The following is a 19,684-nucleotide window of genomic DNA, read 5'->3' on the forward strand; positions in this document are numbered from 1 at the left end:
TGTATGTTGCAGCGGCCACTCGCTGACTCGCGCCGTCACACCAGCACCCAGGTAAGAGAGCGATCCTCCTCGAGACTCGTCTAAACACTCTTCGTAGAAACAGCTTGCAACACGGGGCGGTGCATGGAATGTGTGAACCGCATGCCAATGTCCATTGGCTCGTTTTAATCACTCGAAGTAGGTCGGTCTCTGGAAACAGATCCCAATTCGTCGGTCAGTTCCGACGTACGTCGAACGTGACCGACTGAAAGGGAACTTAGAAAAAGTAGCCAAGTCTTGTACCGCTCAGATGAAGGGAAGTATTTTTAAAATTAAATAAAAAAAAGATTTTGCCCACATTTGTCCCGAAGGTCTTTTGACTGTTAAAGGATTAAGTTGAGCACAAAAGATAATATTTTGAGAATTTGAGGGGTTTTGCTAAACAAACTTGAAAGTTTGAAAGTCTGTGTAAATGTCAATGAAAGTCTGTGTAAAACAAAACTGTTTTGTTACCAACATTCTTCAAATTATCATCTTTTGTGTTAAACAGAAATAAAGTCAAGTTTGACATGAAGGTGAGTAAATGATGAAAGATTTGTCATTTTTATGGCCTTTTATGGTTGTTCTTTTCAAGAGTTTCCTTCTTGTTATGAAGCTGTTTTCTTCTTTATGATATAGGGATGGTTGTATCATCAGCCTGACATTGTTACTTAATGTCCCCCACAAAATATCAAAATGAAATTTAGATCAGAAATTTAAAAAATGCTTATCATAGAATGGGACATCATTGTCCCATTATGTCATCACTAGCTAATACTGAAGATATGGAAATGTGGAAAACTGGTAATAAAGAAGGATGCAACACATCATCTGGTGTCATATATACAAAGGTGGATTGGCAATTATTTGTTCACCTCAGACTCAGATGATAGCAGAGGATCTTGATCTTGGGTAAAATCTTTAGGTACATAAATCTAATGGTCCTGAGAGGAAGCAACAGACTCCTCTCCAGCAATAAAATCAAAAGCACTGCGTCACAGCTTTTATCCATCAGTTCATTTTAATCAATACAACAGTTTTAAAAAATGTCACTTATTGATGGCACATCATATAATATTACATTAGAACAAATTATTAGATGAGAACTCGGGTGCTGACTTGGATAAAAAATTCAGTGCTAATTCTTTTCACAGCTCACGTACATGCTTCCCATTAGTTAAGTGCCATGACTTTCCTGATCATATGGTTTTGTAATGGTTGCTATGTTAAATTCTCATAAAAACTATTGAATTTCCCATTTCACGTCTGACCTATTTGGTTTAAGCATGCTCCTCCTCCTGAACAATAATTATCCAAATCCATTGATTAACACTTTTGTTTTTTTACCTGAAAATTAAATATAAAGGGACTGACCCGGTATTTTGGATTACAAGGTCTTATTCTTACACTCTGTAAAAACGTTTCTGGCTCAGCACTATTCAGGTACTGTAAATCTGTTTTTTCTTTTAATATATTTTACATTTCCTTGCTGAAGAAACCATCTTAAGATAGTATCTGTGTTTGAATTTAGTTATCTGGTCTTTAGTTGATCTAAACTGGTCATTTGTTTGCAGACCACCAATGGGTTCCCAGCAGGAATGGGTCATTTTTGTTTTATTTTATTTTTGTTTGACACAGATAGTAGCCTTAAATACTTGCAATTGTTCTTCACAGAAATGATGGCCAAGTGCGTTGTATTGACCGCTATAGCGATGCTGGCAGTGGTGTGTGTGGCTTCTCCTTTGTCCAAAGACACACCTGCGAACAGAAAGATGATGACAGGGCTTCCAGAGAGACCACCTGAGACACCTGAGCGACTTCAGGCCCTTGAGAGGCGTTCCTTGCAGTTATCCGAGGATCAGCGCGAGCTCATGTCCCGGCAGCTCTTACAGGCACTATCAGGTGCGTGTCTCTGAAGATAAAAACATGAGAAGAAACAAAGCGTCGCTCTTACTGGCTGTTCTTCATTTTTTGGGCAGAAATCATCCAACGGGAGGACTGCGTTTCAGACTACCAAGGCTGGGTAGATTTTGGACGCCGAAGTGTAGACTGAGACTGCATGCAAAGTAGTAAAAACTCTGTACTGTTATCTGTCATTAAATACATTTGCAACTATATAAGTTTGTGTCATCAGATTGTGAATTAATTTAAAATTATGTACTTTCATGTGAGATAAAGATGAAAACACTGCCTTCAAGACAGTCATCCTTGTTGAAAAAACAGCATGGCAGCTGGTTTAGGCTGGTCCTAAGCTGGTCATGAGCTGGTTTTAGCTGATCAAGTGCTGGTCCTAAGAAACTAACTCCAGCTCCGGACCAGCTTACAACCAGCTCAGGACCAACTAAGGACCAGCAGAAACCTGCTAAAATCAGCTGTCAAAACATACCTATTCAGCATATGCTGGTTTTTATTCAACAGGGATAATAGTAGCCATAGAAAAGTTGTTGTACATGGAGCGGATCGCCTCCTGGGGTGATTGTCTCCTGAAACCAACAAGTCTCAACCAATTGGGCATGAACAATAGACACAATTCCTTTAAAAAGCCCGCCCTCTTGATATCAGTAAATAGAATGGATAATTGCAGACAGCTCTGTGACCAACAAAGGTTTATGATTCTATCATGTTTTATTCATCATGATAATCTACAAATTAACACAACTTTTATGAATTTAGAAGCCTAAACACAATCGGCAGAAGTGAAAAAGCTCAAAGTAGCTAGTTTTGGCCATGAGTGGGCTAGTTTTGATTAGAAATTTGGTGGGTAAAATGTACCAAAAATGCTCTGAGAAAACCAACCTGCTGCCAAACAAATGTCTTGAATCTACATCCTTTATTCCAAGCCCACGAAGAAGCCATACTCATAGTACAGTGATCACTAACTTCAAAGGAACGTCTCATACCTTCCGCAATCCAATGAGACAAGTGCTGTTTCGAAAGCGGCAGACCTTTACTGCGACCTCTGAAATAGACAAGCAGCTGCTTTGACAGTCTAAAACGACTAGACCTGTCCACATATGCTCACAAAGTGCAAAAAATGCATAAAAGATGCGATCTCCTGAGAAGCAAATATTTGCAGCATTATAACCTGTGCTCTAAACGGTTTAGACAATGTGTGGACACATATCCACATCTGGGACCTGACCATACACTCATCTTTACCAAACACCACAAGCCGTGTCAGTAGACAGAGCATGTAAACCACCTACTCTCTTCCTAAACGCAAATTATTTCCAGAGCAAACAAAAGTGCTGTCTTTAATGAGAGCACTTACAGCTCCGTAGCATGCAGCGATTCAAAAAGTAGGTAGCACCAAAGACAAATCCCAGGCAGGTACCAGGTTAGGACGAGAATGATGCAAGATACGACTGCGGAAGGAGCAAGAGCCCCATTGACCAGACGCTTTTATGCTTGGATACGAAGATTTTCCATTTCAATGTGTATAAGCATCTGGTCTAACCATTTACGGCACATTCAATGCCTGCCCCACGGTCCCTCTGTAATGGAATCAGCCTTGTGGGAGCCACCAGAAGTTCTACCAGTTCTGGAAACCTTGGCATGTTGGGCCAGTTTGGTGCGACCAGCAACACGGTCTCCTGTGCCTCCCTGATCTTGTGCAGCAGCATAATTTTGACCAGGGAAAAGGCTTGCGCTTCTTTGGCCAGTTGCTTTGATAAAACATGCCCTTTCAGGGGAGCACTCATCAGTGAAAAGAACAGCTGGCAATACACTTTATCCTCATAGGTGAACAAATCCATATCTCCAAACAGGCTCCAAATCATCTGGACTGTCTAAGAATGTAGCCTCCATTCTCCATGAACAGTGTCACCCCTGGACAGTATGCCCACGATGCAATTTAGATGGCTAGGAACATGGACTGCCCGTGAGGGCTATGAGGTTCCAATCCGCCCACAAAAGGAAACACTCTGCTAGCCTTTGAAGTGGGCGAGAACGAAAACCCCCTTAGTAAATGATGTATGTGATCACTGCTGCGTTGTCCGTCCAAACCTGGACATGACAGTCCTTCACCAACCTAAAAAAGTGTTGCAAAGCTAAAGACACTGCCTTCAGCTCTAGGCAGTTTATGTACCACTTTGACTGCACACTTGTCCAAGGGCCTGCCGTCACAAAGGCCTGCCCAGCCCATCAACGTCATTATGATTTTCTTCCCAACCACTCTGTCTATCGGGACCCCCTGCTCGTATATGGTCCTGTTGAGCCAAGGGGTCATCGTGCCCATACAGCCTTGAGTCACAAAGATGCGCACATAGAGCGTGGCACGCTCAGCCAAATCTGAAGTGGCCTCATATGAAGGAGTCCAAGCTGGGACACTACTGCTGCAGCCGCCATCATTCCCAGTAACCTCTGAAAGCACTTCAGAGAAACTGATTTCCCCAGCCTGAACATGGCGAGAGCACTGAGTAGCAATTGTACACGGTCCTGAGAGAGACGTGCTTGCATCAAACACGAGTCTAGGATCATCAAGAACGCAATGCTCTGCATTCTTGGAGCATCCTCTTCTGCATGTTGATAGACATGAAAGTAATTTAATATTAACGTCTTGTTTTTAAATGGTATAAAATCAATATCGTGATTATGTTCAGGAAAGCATGTTCCCCGTCTGATATCTTGCTAGACTATATTGTTATAAATAGAAAAACAAGGATAGCCTACAGGAACTTTTTTTTTAAATTATATTCTGTATCAAAAATTTTCTTTTATTGTGATATCTGTTGACTAAGTTTGGTTGAGTGGTCTGTTTAATAATAAACTGAATGCCCATCAGCAGGTTTACTTACTCCCGTTCATGCACCAGCTGCAAATGTTAAAATAGCCTAATATAAATAATAAACAGCACTAGTTTTGTATGAACAATCTTGAATTAAAAATGCTTTGTATTTGAATTGCATGTTCAGTTTAATCAAACGAAACAGGTCTCCCGTTACTCGCAAACTCGTGGGGCCGATTGTTACGTCGTTATGATCGGCGCACATTCACATTTAGATAAATAATTAGGCATAAATACGCTGACATGTAAATCAATAATGAGCAAACCAAATTTATTTCTATATAATTGTTTCATTGTCCAACCGCTGTGATGACACATGGAAGTGACGCTAAGAGCTGATTGGCCTTGATTTGTGTAAATGATACAATTTGCCTGGACTACCGGGTATAATAGAGTGCAGAGCAGTCCTCATCCACTGAATTCTCAGATGAGCTCATTACGACCCTTGCTGTGGGGCTGAAGTGGGCAATAATGGAAGTCTCGCACCCCGAGCCTGAGTATGGGGACTTCATCTCAGGCCAATGTGGAACGGTGGAGAAACATCATGCCCCACATTCCTGATTCTTCAGTGATGCATCTGAGAAGGTTCAGTCCCAGCACTCAGGCTTCTCAGATGCAACACTGTAGACTACAAAGCAGTGGAGGCAGAAGACGAGCAGGGAGCACCCTTTTCTTCCAGGTCCACACAGGGAGCACCTCTGTGCCCACCAGGTCCAACCCGGGAGCACCTGTGTCTGCCAGTTCTGAGAATGGGGACCTCATCTCATCTCTGGTCTTTAATGATGCATCTGAGAAGGTCCCGAACTTAGGCGTCTTATGCAACACTGAAGACCACGGACCAGAGGAGAAAGTGGAGATAGAAAAATCCACAGGGAGCACCTGTGCCTGCTGGGTCCCCCAAGGAACCACTTGTGCCCGTCAGGTCACAACAAAGAGGAAAACCAGGGATTCCTGAGCATTTGACTAAGCATCTGCAAAAGGTCTCATTTGAAATGCCCATGCTTGCCAAGTCTCTATAGGGCACCTGTGGCTGCCTCAAAGGTGCTTGCATGCTCCCAGATAGGATCGCAGATACACTCTTAAAAATAAAGGTACCAAGAAGAACCAAAAGGGTTTTTTTACAGTGATGCCATAGAAGAACCCTTTTTGATTCCCTGAAACACTGTTTTGTGAAAGGTTCTTTAAAGAACCATTTTTTCTGACCATTTTATAGTCTAAAGAACCTTTCTGCGTTTCAAAGAACCTTTTCTGCAATGGAAAGGTTCTTTGGATATTAAAGGTTCTTCATGGAACCATACACCCCGCCAAAGAACCATTTAATTACGAACCTTTATTTTTAAGAGTGTAGGCCCACTGAGGCAGGAGCTGCTGCAGCAGAAGCCTCAAGCTTTTCTGCAAGGAGCACCCATTCCTGACAAGATCACAGATTGGCGAAATCTAAAGATTGTTGAGCCACTGAGAAGCCTCTAGCCCCTTCTCTGAAGATAGCGCCTGTCTGTTGCACACAAGGAGCACCCTTTATTGACAAGATCTCCGAGATGAGAAATCTTAAAAAACCCTGAGCTGAGAAAGGAGCTACTAAGGCAGCATTTACAAAATGCACCAGTGGTTGTATCTGCCACAAACCTCAGGATCCTTATGGGCAGCAGAGGGAGAAGTGGAAGGAAAAGTGGGAGAAGCAGCAGAATATCCCAAAGGGAGTGTCTGTACCTGCCAAGACCCCACAGAGAACACGTGTTCCACCGTGTTCCCCACAGCAACCACCCGGTTCTCCCCAGGGAGCATCCTGCCCAGGAGTGGGTGTGTCAATGGAGCACAGAAGCTTCGGTAAGTCCCTTCAATATCTTGTTTTTTACTTATTTTAAAGCTGCAGTCCGTAAGTTTTGCTTTTGTGACACCATCTCTGTTTGAAACCTGCAATTGCAGTTATTTGCAGAGTCCACGTGTGGATACTGTACTTCAGAATCATAGATTCTACATCTTGGAGTATAACCTAAATAAGAATTTCACTGAAAAAAGTCATCTGAACATGTAATTAACATGTCCGCCACTTTTGGAAACAAAACATTACAATAAATTGCGCTATCATCAGTGATTAAATCTAATGATCATCATAACAAAACATCATAAATGTTTGTTTTAATTTGTTTTTAAATGTCGGATTTAAATCCAAAGACTTTTTCCATCCTAGTTCCATATACTTTTTTACACACACACACACACACACACACACACACACACACACACACACACACACACACACACACACACACACACACACACACACACACACACACACACACACACACACACACACACACACACACACACACACACACACACACACACACACAAAAGGCCATTTAGGCAGTTTCTTGGGTCTATTTATTTGGTGCATGTTTCACTGGATTTGCTTTTGCTATGTAGGCCTATACATAAAGTGCAATGTACAGACAAACTGTAAATATATTTTCTTTCTGATACACATTTATTATTAGTATTGTTTGATATATGTTGTATTCGTTTGTTGTGTGTTTTTGTTAGGCTATAGGATTGTATTACTGTTATCTGAAAAATGGTGGGCTTCTGTATGCAAGTTGTGAACTATTGAATAAAACTAAATACCAAATCCCTCCAACATTGCAATTCATCATCCTGTGGGCACAGTTCAGTTCAAACGGAGTATAACTCATCCGGTTCTAAAACATACAGAAGTGTCATCGTACAGAGCGTAGGCAAATATCTTGCGATCAGCTGCCGCAGGATGGCGACAGAGAACACGGTGTAGCTACTTGCGTTCAGAATCAAGCAATGTGAGCAAAGGATGAACATCCCTTTTTTTTTTTAATCAGCAGATTCCTCATGGACCATGAGTCATGGTTGAAGTAAACAAGAGTGTCTGTCCTGATTAATTATTTAAATATAATCTTGGTTATCACCAGCTCTCTCTATTTTGTTGTAGATCATTAAACATTTATTACGCTGCCTCAGAAATCAGCTGCCAGCAAAGTCATTGCTTGATAAGGCGACAAGTCAGCTGCCTGCTTTCTGACAGTGTGTTGCATCGGGTGAAAACAAAGTATACTTGAATGCAAGCAAGTACATTTATACTAATACATTCTTATTTGTTGTGCTAAATAAAATTGTAAAAGTTATACACTATAAATACACTAATTAAAAGAATATTTCCACTTCAGAAGTAGGCCTACTTCAGTCCATTTAAAATAATGTAGCTACTACCCAGTAAACACAGAACGTTCCCCTAACGTTCCCATATGGTTCCCGTTTGGTTATTTTTTGGGGAACCAAATAAGAACGTTCTGAGAACGTTCTCTATTGGTTCCCTTTTTTTTAACCTAAAGAGAACGTTCCCAGAACGTTCCCTGTAGGTTATTTTTTGGGTTAATTTTATAACATAAAGAGAACGTTCCCAGAACGTTCCCTGCAGGTTATTTTTTGGGGATGATTTTACAACCTATGGAGAACGTTCCCAGAACGTTCCCTGTAGGTTATTTTTTGGGTTAATTTTATAACATAAAGAGAACGTTCCCAGAACGTTCCCTGTAGGTTATTTTTTGGGTTCATTTTATAACATAAAGAGAACATTCCCAGAACGTTTCCTGTTGGTTATTTTTTGGTTTTATTTTTATAACCTAAAGAGAATGTTCCCAGAATTACAAAATGAACTGTATAATATCCATCTGTATAATATGATGTAAGACAGTAACCAGGTCTAGTGTTCAAACAGCTGCACCGCATTAATAAGTGGTAAAACACTACATGTATTCAGCTCACTAGGGGGGGGGGGAAGAAATAAAAAAAGAGGCAATCAGGTAAGAGTGTAAATATTTGTGTTTTTTTACCATTGCATACACATTTTTGGGTCGTAATCTCTTGGGTAAGACGTCAATACAATAGCAATTCATTTTTAAAAAGTTTTATTAAAACAGGAACAAATGGAACAACAGAACAAGGTCTTGTTACATCATTAAAAATATATAACTGGGGAAATAGTTTTAAAGCAGGAACAATAAAGGGGTGGGGGGTGATTTTGAAAGCAAGAGTGTAAAGAATAGTTTCAGCTTCATGCACACAAGAGTAAGCAACAAAATAATTAACATCACTCAAAATCAACATGAACATCCCCATACACAATAAAAAAAGTGATAGGCAGTGATGTCAGGGATAGTGTGTCCATTTTAAATTGAGAGAGCCTTGGTGAGCAGCTGCAGCACTATAAAAGGGAGATAATAAATTAGAAGCATATTGGAAACATTGTAATGCTGATGTCACTTGGATATTATTTCGATATTAAAGGGGGGGGGGGGGTTAATTGATCAATTGTTACAACTTTTACTTCTACTGTGGTCTTAAGGGCTTTGTCGACAGCTCACTGCTAGGTGTTGTTCCATGAAACAAAAAGTCATACATGACTGGAGTGACATTAGGTAAAGTAAATTACATTTTAAGGTGCTATAAACACTGCTGTCACATGTAGTAATGAGTGAATTATATATAGGGTTATTTTTTGCAGAGAGTTTCGCCAATATTTTTTTTTTGCACATGTCCATGAGCCTGCAACCCTGGAGACTGACACATGGAAGGCTCTGGAAGCTTTATGTTAAAATGACACTACACAGTCAGACAGGATTAACTAGAAGCCAGTCAGATTGGTTTTGCACATTTCCATGGACACTAAGAAAAGTTAATGTTTACCATTAATTTATAAATACCACTAATTACCACTAGCTTTATTAGTGTATTTCTTAAAAGTGTGCTTTGAATGCTTTAAAAATTAGTTAAATCTTAGTAGACTTGTATATAGTAGCCTAATCCTAAATTTTAATCAAATAGATTTTTTTTTTACCCAAAAAAATGACCCCATGCTTTACTCAACCTCAAGCGGAGCGATGCGTATTGCTTTTATAATGGATGGATGCAGTTTTTTGGTTTTCAAATTTTGGGCTCCCATTCACTGCCATTATAAAGCTTGGATTAGCAGGAGTCAGGACATTTTTGATATAACTAAAAAAGAAGAATGTCATATATACTTAAGATGGGTAAACTATCCCATTAATATTAATGCACTAATTAGCACCATTTAAATTGCTTTTAAATGTGGTCAGATAAAGTAAACCAAATACAGAAGTGTTTTATAAGTGCATTACTTAAAAGTGTGCTATGAACGCTTTACATGCACACAGTTATGTTCATCGGGTTTACTGCCTGTCTTTGTGGAAAGTATTATTAACCCTTTTGTAGTTTCTTGTAACTTCTTGTCTGTCTCCCTGCAAACACCCCGGGACATATCACTAAGTTCTATTTTAATGGATTTTCATGAAAAATAGAGTAGAAATGCATTAACTACAAGTAAAACTAACATATACTTAACTACATCATATAAAGGAAATATTAATAGTTACAATACATTTGACATTATTTAATGTATAAAAATATGTATACATTATAAATACATTTTGTATATATTTATTATATATTGTTCTTATATTTTAAATAATTCATAAGTCTATTTTCTATGTCTAATGAGTACTACAATTGGTAACTAAATATTTTTTTTGAAATACAGAGAAAGTATGTTAAAAGCACATTTTAGTTCATGATCATAGTCTCAAAACAGCACAGTTGAGTACACTTATGTTCTTAAGATTATTTTAAGAAGTACTAAAGAATATTTTTTTTGTAAATTAAGTACAAAATTAGTGCACAAAAATAGCGCACTTTAAGTTCATTATGGAAGTGTACTGAAATAAGTGTGTTAGTGCGCCTTTTTTTCATCTGGGATATTAGAGACCCAGGACCAGGATTGGACTGAAAACTACAGTCATAAAACAAGAACTTATATTGAGCTTGTGTTAACCACAAACCTTATTTTAGGCATTTAAAAAATTGACCTCGGGACTATGGAACCAGAAAGGCTAATTTGTTTCCGGATATTGGCCTTCAAAAATGTCATCCCTACAGCTCTCCATTTTTCACACTGTGTGTTATGCTGTTTTCAGACCATTTTAGGACACTTTTATACTTTCTTTACTATAATATTAAAATGTAGGTTATTCAATTCATGAATTTGAAATTAGCATTAAAAAAAGCAAGGCATTTCACACATAAACATATAACCATGCAGACAGGTCAAAATACACTGAAGTCTTTATTGCCATGTAACACAATATCAGAGCCCAAAAACTTACTTGACAGTGAACTCAGGGGCTTCAATTCACTGCGAGACTAAACAGTGTCTAAACATTGTTCTAATGTAAAAATACAACCATTGCTCAACCGTTAACCTTTTATCCTTGTTTAAATGAATAAATCTTTACATTTTAGCCTTTTTTAAACAACTATACATATTCTACAAAATTGTGACCAGGCGTGTTTTGTACAGAGTGGTATTTCAGGTACACATTTTTTATATATATTACGTTTTGTCTGACACTCTAGATCAGTAAATACTACACTTCATCCTCTGAAAATCTCAAATGCATAGAAGGCTTTCCACATACAGATATATTACCATGTTTCTTTTCATTTGGTTGACAAACTCTAGTGGACACAATGAAAGACGTTAATGGACAGGTTATTGAGAGGGAAACAGGTTGTTGTTAAGAGAACAATGCACCCAAATAGATCTTGTATCCAGTGATATAAATTCCCAAGATGACTCTATTGTAATTAACCGATTGTGCATTTGCCATTTATGGCTCTACTGCACTTAATTCAAGAAGAAACTGCACCATTGACTTTTAATACTGCATCCCTGATTCTGACAAAACACAATCATATGCATTACAAACTTTACATTTGGGTGAAAACGTGTCTGTGACATTAAAGTTGCATTACATACAGTACAAACATGTGTGTGCATGGTGTACCATCACATGAGGTGTTCATGCATTAAAGCACAGTGAAAATAAAGCACAAGATCACTTCTATTCGCTCAACAAGTCTGTATAAATGTTCCCTAGAGCACCAGCAGCTTCTCATTTTTACAGTGTTTAGACTGCGGGTGCAGTACATCACATAATGTACCCTACGTTCCCTAGAAAAAAAGGGGGTTTGAATGCCCTGAAAAGTGCTATTATGAACAAATGTATATCAGGAAACAGAACGCACTAATGACATTGATGCTTGTTTGGCAGCAAGCAAAAATTGAGGCCACATAGTGCATTTTTCTGTAGTGATGCTACAATTTCAACAATAAAACAGTGATTTCAGGACTGATGGTGACAAAGTCATGTTTAAGAGTCAACAAATGTACAGCTATTCCCTTCTGAAGAGTGTTTAATACACCCTATGACAACAATGATACAAAAAAAGATGTTTGATTTCATCATGAAATGTATTGAGGTGCAGTCCATGCTTAAAATTCCCAGTGACACATACAAAAGGAAGTCACCACAGAAAAGCAAACTTGACAAGTCATTCAACTGATATGGCTTCCGGAAGGCCCCATAACAAATGGGGAAAGTTTAGCTGAATGCCAAAATGAGTGTGATGCACAAAATGGCACCTTTAATGGTGAACAGCGTGAACAGCTCTGCGCGTTTTCAAGGGGGACTATTATGTGGGTCTTGTTTTTCTTTTCGACCATAATCCACCAATCCCCTGGCAACCACTTTGTACAGACCCAGGCTTCTGAGCTTTTCCACAAGATTGACACTGAAAATGTTTCTCTGCCGTTCCTTTGCTCTTTTTTCTTGTTCTCGTTGTCTTTCCTCTGAGGATGCGCTGAAGGAGTGAATGAGAGAAGAGCTGGGATGGGTTGCGCCTGAGATGCCATGCTGCGATACAAGTTGTAGCAGACCGAGGGATGAGATCGGGTGCAGGTGTGATGTGGACCCAGAGTCGCACTGGAGACCTGATGACGTCCTCACATGCTCACAGCTCCCACAAGCGGACGCACTGCAGGGCCGAACGCTGAGGAGAGAACAAGGAAGAACAATGTCAGATGCTCCATGGGAAGATTTAGTTAGCCACACCAGAAACAAAGGGGGCAGAGCACAAGTGTTAGTGAAAGATGATATGATCATGCTTATGAATAAATGGATGTGAAGATGAGACTCGCACAAGTTGGTTCTATGGCATATAGAGGAAGACTTGAATGGAACATGCACAGTCTAGTATTAGTAAGTCATTCTCAAAATATTATGACATTTCAGTCATGATAAAGATTTCCAATATTCAAGAAACCCCTTATAAAAAGGGGGGTTACTTTCATAACAATAAAACAGTGATGTTGATGTTAAAGGTTCTATAACCTATAACATTTAATGATAATATAAAATGGCTATTTGCCAGGTGCCTGAAAAAAGTCCTCTTCATCTAGTATATCAATTAAATGAAATGTACAGCTAGCTACCTATTTAATTAATTAAATAAATTAAAAAAATCTCCAGGTGAAGTATTAGTAAAAGTTCGCAGAAAAGCTAAACAAAGTAATTAATAATATAATTTTTTTTTAAAGAATGTCCTTTTTTGTCAATGTTATAAAACTAGTATTTTGAAGGCACAAACATGAAAATTGACTGTCAAAGTCAAAGTTCAGAGAAAGAACATTGTTCTACGGAGCTCCTAAAAAGGGACTTGGTGTAAAAAAAAAAAAAGAGATGGGAGGAAAAATTACTTTTCAATGCTTTTGTGTTCCCTCAAGACACTTTGCATTCTCCGGCAAAACCAAAATCATTGGAAAAAAAATGTCTCTTTAGGGGCCCGTACCATTCTAATGTGCAAAATGTGTTCCCCATGATGTTGAAAATTATTAATATACCTTTAAATTTAGTTTTTTCCCCACTTGGTTAATTTGCATGTTATTGAGGAAAAATATTTTATTACAAATTATTTAAGGGATGATTTAATGAATTTAAATGTGTGCAATTGTCTTTTTATGGGAACACATTAACTAATAATATTGTAGTAAAATAAAATCTGTGAATTATAGAAAGTAAGAAGTGAACATCAAAATACAACGCATGACGTGTTAACCGTGCAAAAAATAATAACACGAAGAATGGAAAGAAGCACTTAAGCAAAAACGTAAAAAAAGTAGAGATGATGACGTTAAAAGGATGGAAGTTTCCCTTGGGTCCTCACAAATCAGAATAGGCTAAAATGTTAGAGATGATTGTTGATCGGAGATGTGTCAAAAGGCCTAATTCAAGAGGCCTGTAGTGCAAGCAGTCTTCTGTGTGGGTGCAAAACCACAATTAAAAAATTCTTCAGAGAAACATTGAATCATTGTTCCTGTATATGGTTGTGTGGGCTGAGGGTATCTATATTTTAGGGGCTCTATTATATATTCTAGTCCCCGCAGTATTTTGAGGCGACTCTTATTTTAGAACATTATTATTTTAGAATGTTTTATTTCTTTGGCGTCGCGTCATGCAGCCACACAGACAGATAGGCCTATTTATCGCGTTTATTAAGTTTTTCCTTTTTATTTAAAATATTCACAAACTTGTTCACTATATTATGAATTGTATGATATTCTCCGATTGTCAAATATGTGGAAGTGAATGTGTTAAACACCTTTATATTGATCATGTTAGTTGATAACGCGCAATTCAGAGGATCTGTCGGATTTACATCACGTAAATTCATCACTTTTTCCTGAAATACATAAAAGTAAGTGGCCTGCGAACTGGGAGAAGAATAGAGTAGCCTAATCTTTATTGTTTCTCTTCATGGCGCCCCTGGTCACTGATGTTACAATCCTTGTTTAAAAATATATATTTTTTAAATAAATAGGTAACACTTAGGTCTCATTTGTTAACATTAATTAATGCATTAACTAATATGAACTAACAGTGAGCAATATATTTTTTACAGCATTTATTTATCTTTGTTAATGTTAGTTAAAAAAAATTGTGCATTAACTAATGTTAATACAACATTCAATCTTAAAATGTACTAGTAAATCTTGATATTAATATTAACTAAGGCACCATCCACACGAAGATGCGTTTAGCTGTATATGTAAAAATGTTGTACCGTATCAGCGTTTCGTCCACACGGATCCAGCACTTTGGGAGCATGAAAAAACCGGGTCCCAGAGTGGATAAATCTGAAAATGACACCCTTGCGTTTTCGTGTGTACAGCCAATCCGTATATTTTGTGAAACAAAATATATTTTGTCATCACACCACATCCCGCACGGGAAAGACTAGAAGGGATACAGCTACGGCCATTATTGTAAGAGTAGGTTTAGGGTTGGGGTAGGTGTAGGTGTAGGCGTTAATAAAACACATTTATTTATTGCTATTTTATTGTGAGATTTTGCCTCACTTCCTACCATTGCTGTACCCCTTCTAGCCACAACTCTTCTTCTCCATTTTTAGTGTATTTCTGTGGCAGAATTACAGCGCCACATACTGGTCTGGCAGTCGGTTTCAGTGGTTTCGTGTGTATGCAGACGAGGGGAAAAAAAGTTTGGATAGGGAAAGCTCTGGCTTTGTGTGGATGTGGCCTAAGATTAATAAATGTATGAAGTATTGCTCATTGTTTTAATTTATGGGAGAATTTAACTGAATTGATAACTTCAGCATTTTTTGAGAATGACCTTAGTACATTAATTTTCCCCAATATACATCTTACATCTATATACATCTATACATTCCCCAACATAATCTTAGCACAAAAGTGTTGTTAAAACAGATGTGCGATGCATGAGATGTACCTAAATCTATCTCTAAACAGGAGAGAAGACGGAATTAATAACAAAACGTCTTGATGCTGTTATGCTACAAGCACTTTTTAGCACATGAATGAAATCTAAGGTTAGAGAGAAAGAAGGTTAGTGAATGGATTTCGCAATTGCACGGATGATCCTAGTAAAGGGATCAAAATGATCATGCCTGACACGTCTTACTTTACAGAGGATGGGATTATAACTGTACAAAGAGCCGGTTCCAGCGTTTCCTGTTACAGAAGGAAGGAGGGAAAACAAGCAAGAATACTAAGATATTAAAATAATTGGATTGTGTCATTTGACACAGACATTTCTAATATTCTGCTTCATTTTGTTTTTAAATGTATGAATTAAACCCATTGTCTAATGTTATGCAAATGTCACTTAAAAGCAAGAGCAAGAGAATTTTGATGGATGTGTGATAGTCCTATAATAATCACTGTGTGAATCATGTCTTACCTGGTGGAGAAGGAGGAGAGGAGGACAGAGGGATGGAGGATCTGACAGCTAGTGGTCGGGTGCGTGGGGGAGGTCTGAGGGATGTTAGGTCTGGATGTAGTAACTGCAAGTTTATTTGAGGAAACACAAACACACGCTAAATCTCAGCTATGCATGACAGAGTTACAGTACCTACAGCATTACAGTAAAGACAGCATGGAATAAAATCATGATAATTGCTATGAAGCATGAGAAAAATTATAAAACTAGTCTTTTAAAAATACATACTGAAATCTAAAACCTTTTCGGATCTGAAGTGTTTTGAGCACACCAACAAACTAAAGAATTACAAAGAAAATGTGTTGCTGTAGGTGACTGGGTTCTTACCCACAGCGCCGGTCAGGAGGTTGGGGAATTTGGACGGATCAGGCTCATCTTCCTCGAGGTCGTTGAGGCTATAGACATGCTGAAAATCCACATCCAGCTCTCGGAAGTCTTTGGTGAGGACACCGGGCCGTGAGTGTAGGATGCCCCCAAGATTGGGCTTGGCCAGCTGCTGCCATTGGTGCAGAGTCACTGAGCCTGTGGACAGTGGAAAGATTAAGTAAAATAGGTCAAATTGGTCAATTAATTTGGTCAAAAGTTTGGTAACATTTAGGTTTTTTAATGTTTTTGAAAGTAGTCTCTTAATCTCATCAATGCTGCTTTTATTTGATTAAAAAACAGTAATAGTGTGAAATATTATTACAATTTAAATGAACTGGTTTCTGCTGTAATATATTTTAAAATTTAATTTATTCCTGTGATGGCAAAGCTGTATTTTCAACATCATCACTCCAGTCTTCAGTCACATGATCCTTCAGATATCATTCTAATACGCTGATTTGATGCAAGAGAAACATTTATTATCAATGTTAAACACAGTTGTGCTGCTAAGTATTTTTGTGGAAACTGATTTTCTTTCAGATTTCTTTGATGAATAAAAAGTATAAAAGAATAGAATTTATTATAAATATTACTTTTTTGTAATATTTATTAATTTCATAAATGTCTTTACTATCTTTTTTAGATCAATGTGCCTTTGCTAAATAAAAGTATTAATTTCTTTTTTTTCTTTCTTGTGTTTAACAGTCACTAAACTTTTGCCATGAAAACACTGCTTATATTATACATTTATTTTTTAGAAATTCTTAATTTTATATTTTAGAAAACTGAATAGGGAAAATAGTCTGGAAACAGTTATTTTTCATACTCTGTTTTCGTTTTTCCATATTTATCTAGACCTGGAAATTACTAAAATCAATTTCCATACTTTTTAAAAACTGTGTAGGGACTATGTAGTTGAATAAAGATGCTTATTTGTTTCACTGCTTATTAATATTCAAACATTTTTCATCCACCTAATCAAAGTCATGTGGGGCAACCAACATGCAGAAACATGATATTTTGATTATATTTATTACTATTTTAATTGCATTTAATTATTTACTCATTATTTTATGTATTATTATTTTATATTTCGTGGTTTGGAAAGCCACAATTTTAGGGTTGATCTAAAAGTTTATCTTTCATGACTATTTGCATTCGTATCTACTGACCCTCCAGCGGCTTGACTATCTGCAGTCGTTCGGGCAGGTACGAGCGGGAGGAGCCTGTGCCTGATGAATGCGTGGAGGTGCCAGAGTAGTTAGTTCCTGTGGAAGCAATGCTGCCATTGGGCGTGAGGAAGCCGCTGGAGCCGCCGCCACTGCCGCTGCTTCCACTCTGCAGGGCGCGCAGCTTCCTTTCTCGCTCCACCTCGAAGAACGGACGCTCTGATGTGTGGCTCTCCTGACGCTCTGAGAGAGACCGAAGCGCTTCCTCTAAATCCTGCCCACCTGGTGTACCTGGCTGGCCCAAACGCTTCGACTCCAGCAACCTATGCAGGAAATATGTTACAATTCATTATTGATTGATTCTTAAAATTCATTTTTGTGAAAAATTTAAGAGCAGACACTGACCCGTGATCCTGTGTGTGTGTCGGGGGCGAATGCTTATCCTCCAGGTTGATGCTAACATTGTCTGATTCATGATAACTGGTCCGTGGTGTACTGATTCGACTAGAGCGCAATGATGCAGGGCTCGAACCCAGAACCTGGGGAGAGAGATTCTGAGAACGTAGCCGAGCCGCCTGATTGGCCACTTTCACTGTCTCAAACACCCGCAATGGATGATTCCTGCAAAGCAAATTCGAGAGAATCACATCATGTCCATGTTTATTTACATTTATATACATTTTATACATAACACATGTTAGGCACTGAATAAACTGAAAGAAAAACGTAATGTATTTTTATTTAGTTTCCCAATACATTTTTTTTAACAAAAATATGCATATACTGTAGATAATAATAAAGCATACTTTTTATATATTTTTGCTAAAATTACTAAATAATTTGCCATTGGAATGAGAAAAATAAATGTAATAAAATACTAAAAATATTTTTAAAAAATTATTCAAAATACACTACCGTTCAAAAGTTTGGGGTGAGATCTTTTAGTGTTTTTGAAAGAAGTAGTGCTCACTATGGCTGCATTTATTTGACAAAAAAATAAACAATAATATTGTGAAAATGTATTACTTTAGAAGAAGTTTTCTATTTTACTATATCTGAAAAGGCAATTGTAAAAGTAAATATTTTGTATTATTATAAATGTTGAAAACAGCCGTGCTTCTTATTATTTTTGTTATACATTATTATTTTTAAACCGTGATGCATTATTTTCTATTTGAATAGAGTTCATTTTTATTTGAAATTAAAATATTTTATGTCTTTGCTGTCCCTTTTGATCAAAATTGTGTCCTTACAGAAATAACCTTACTGAATAAGATTTTTAAACAACACTGCATATTTTTCTGAAAATCTTAAATCATGTAATATTTTAGTAATATTAATAAAATGGTGTCTTGTTTAACAGATATTTCGATATTTCATTGTAAAACAAAAGTGATTAAATCGTTTTTGCAATATATGGATAGCTGCTACATGTACTCAGGTGACTAACTTGTACTCAGTGGGCGCTGGGCTGTCTAGGCCTTTCCGGAAGGTTCCTTCAATCTCAGCCGCAAGTGAATCCATTGGGAAGACCGCAGAAAGGGTGCTATAACGCTGCACAGTGCTGTTGGGCAGACTCTTGTTGCGCAGGTTTTTAATGTCCTCTCTGGCTTCATGGAGCATGTCCTCACATTCAGAGTACCTCTCCTGCAGTTCCTTCAGCTGCCACCAGAGGAAGACAGAACAATAAATTGACACTTGAGGCACAAAAGACAATTCTTGAAAACATGACAGCAGCAGAATGCTGTGTGAATATTGTGATAGTGATATTGTGAGGAGTGTACCTCTGTTTTAAGCTGCGCCTGGGATTCCCGCGAGGCATTCAGATGTTGCGTTATCTCCTCGTTCTCAGCAGTGAGCTGAATTTGGAAGCAAATTTGATGTATTAATTTATATAAATGTATTCTCTAAATGCTGTAAAAGATCAAATATGTGTGTATGTGTGTGTTTGTTAGTGTGTCTAACCCCTTTGCAGCGCTGCTCCAGGTCGACAATCTGTCCCAGGAGGGCACTAATCTCCTCTTGTTGTCTTAGCGAATCTTCCACCTTCCGGGCCAACTCCTCCGACAGAGATACAACCCGCTTATTCGCTGTCGCTGGTGAGAGAGAGAAGAAGAGGAAACTTTAATCTGTTAACTTATTTG

General features: G+C 38.0%; 1 protein-coding gene across 6 annotated transcripts in view; it reads right to left on the bottom strand.

Moving 5' to 3' along the window:
- Window positions 1-19,684, bottom strand: part of hap1 (huntingtin associated protein 1) — a 233,793-nt gene that overhangs the window by 186,154 nt on the left and 27,955 nt on the right. The window contains exons 7-15 of one of the 6 annotated variants that reach the window (XM_079845093.1): window positions 19,506-19,636; window positions 19,325-19,399; window positions 18,991-19,202; window positions 17,946-18,161; window positions 17,544-17,863; window positions 16,333-16,527; window positions 15,967-16,069; window positions 15,688-15,737; window positions 10,956-12,739 (exon numbers count right to left, since the gene is read on the bottom strand). In XM_079845093.1, the coding sequence (XP_079701219.1) occupies window positions 15,704-15,737; window positions 15,967-16,069; window positions 16,333-16,527; window positions 17,544-17,863; window positions 17,946-18,161; window positions 18,991-19,202; window positions 19,325-19,399; window positions 19,506-19,636 (1,286 nt within the window). In that variant the 3' untranslated portion in view covers window positions 10,956-12,739; window positions 15,688-15,703. Of the gene's footprint in view, window positions 1-10,949; window positions 12,740-15,687; window positions 15,738-15,966; window positions 16,070-16,332; window positions 16,528-17,543; window positions 17,864-17,945; window positions 18,162-18,990; window positions 19,203-19,324; window positions 19,400-19,505; window positions 19,637-19,684 lie in introns of those variants that run through there. The other 5 variants (XR_013818611.1, XM_079845092.1, XM_079845094.1 and 2 more) reach the window with 5 other exon arrangements.

The sequence above is a fragment of the Gobio gobio genome (assembly GCF_949357685.1).
Source record: "Gobio gobio genome assembly, chromosome: 19".
NCBI classification, from domain to species: domain Eukaryota; kingdom Metazoa; phylum Chordata; class Actinopteri; order Cypriniformes; family Gobionidae; genus Gobio; species Gobio gobio.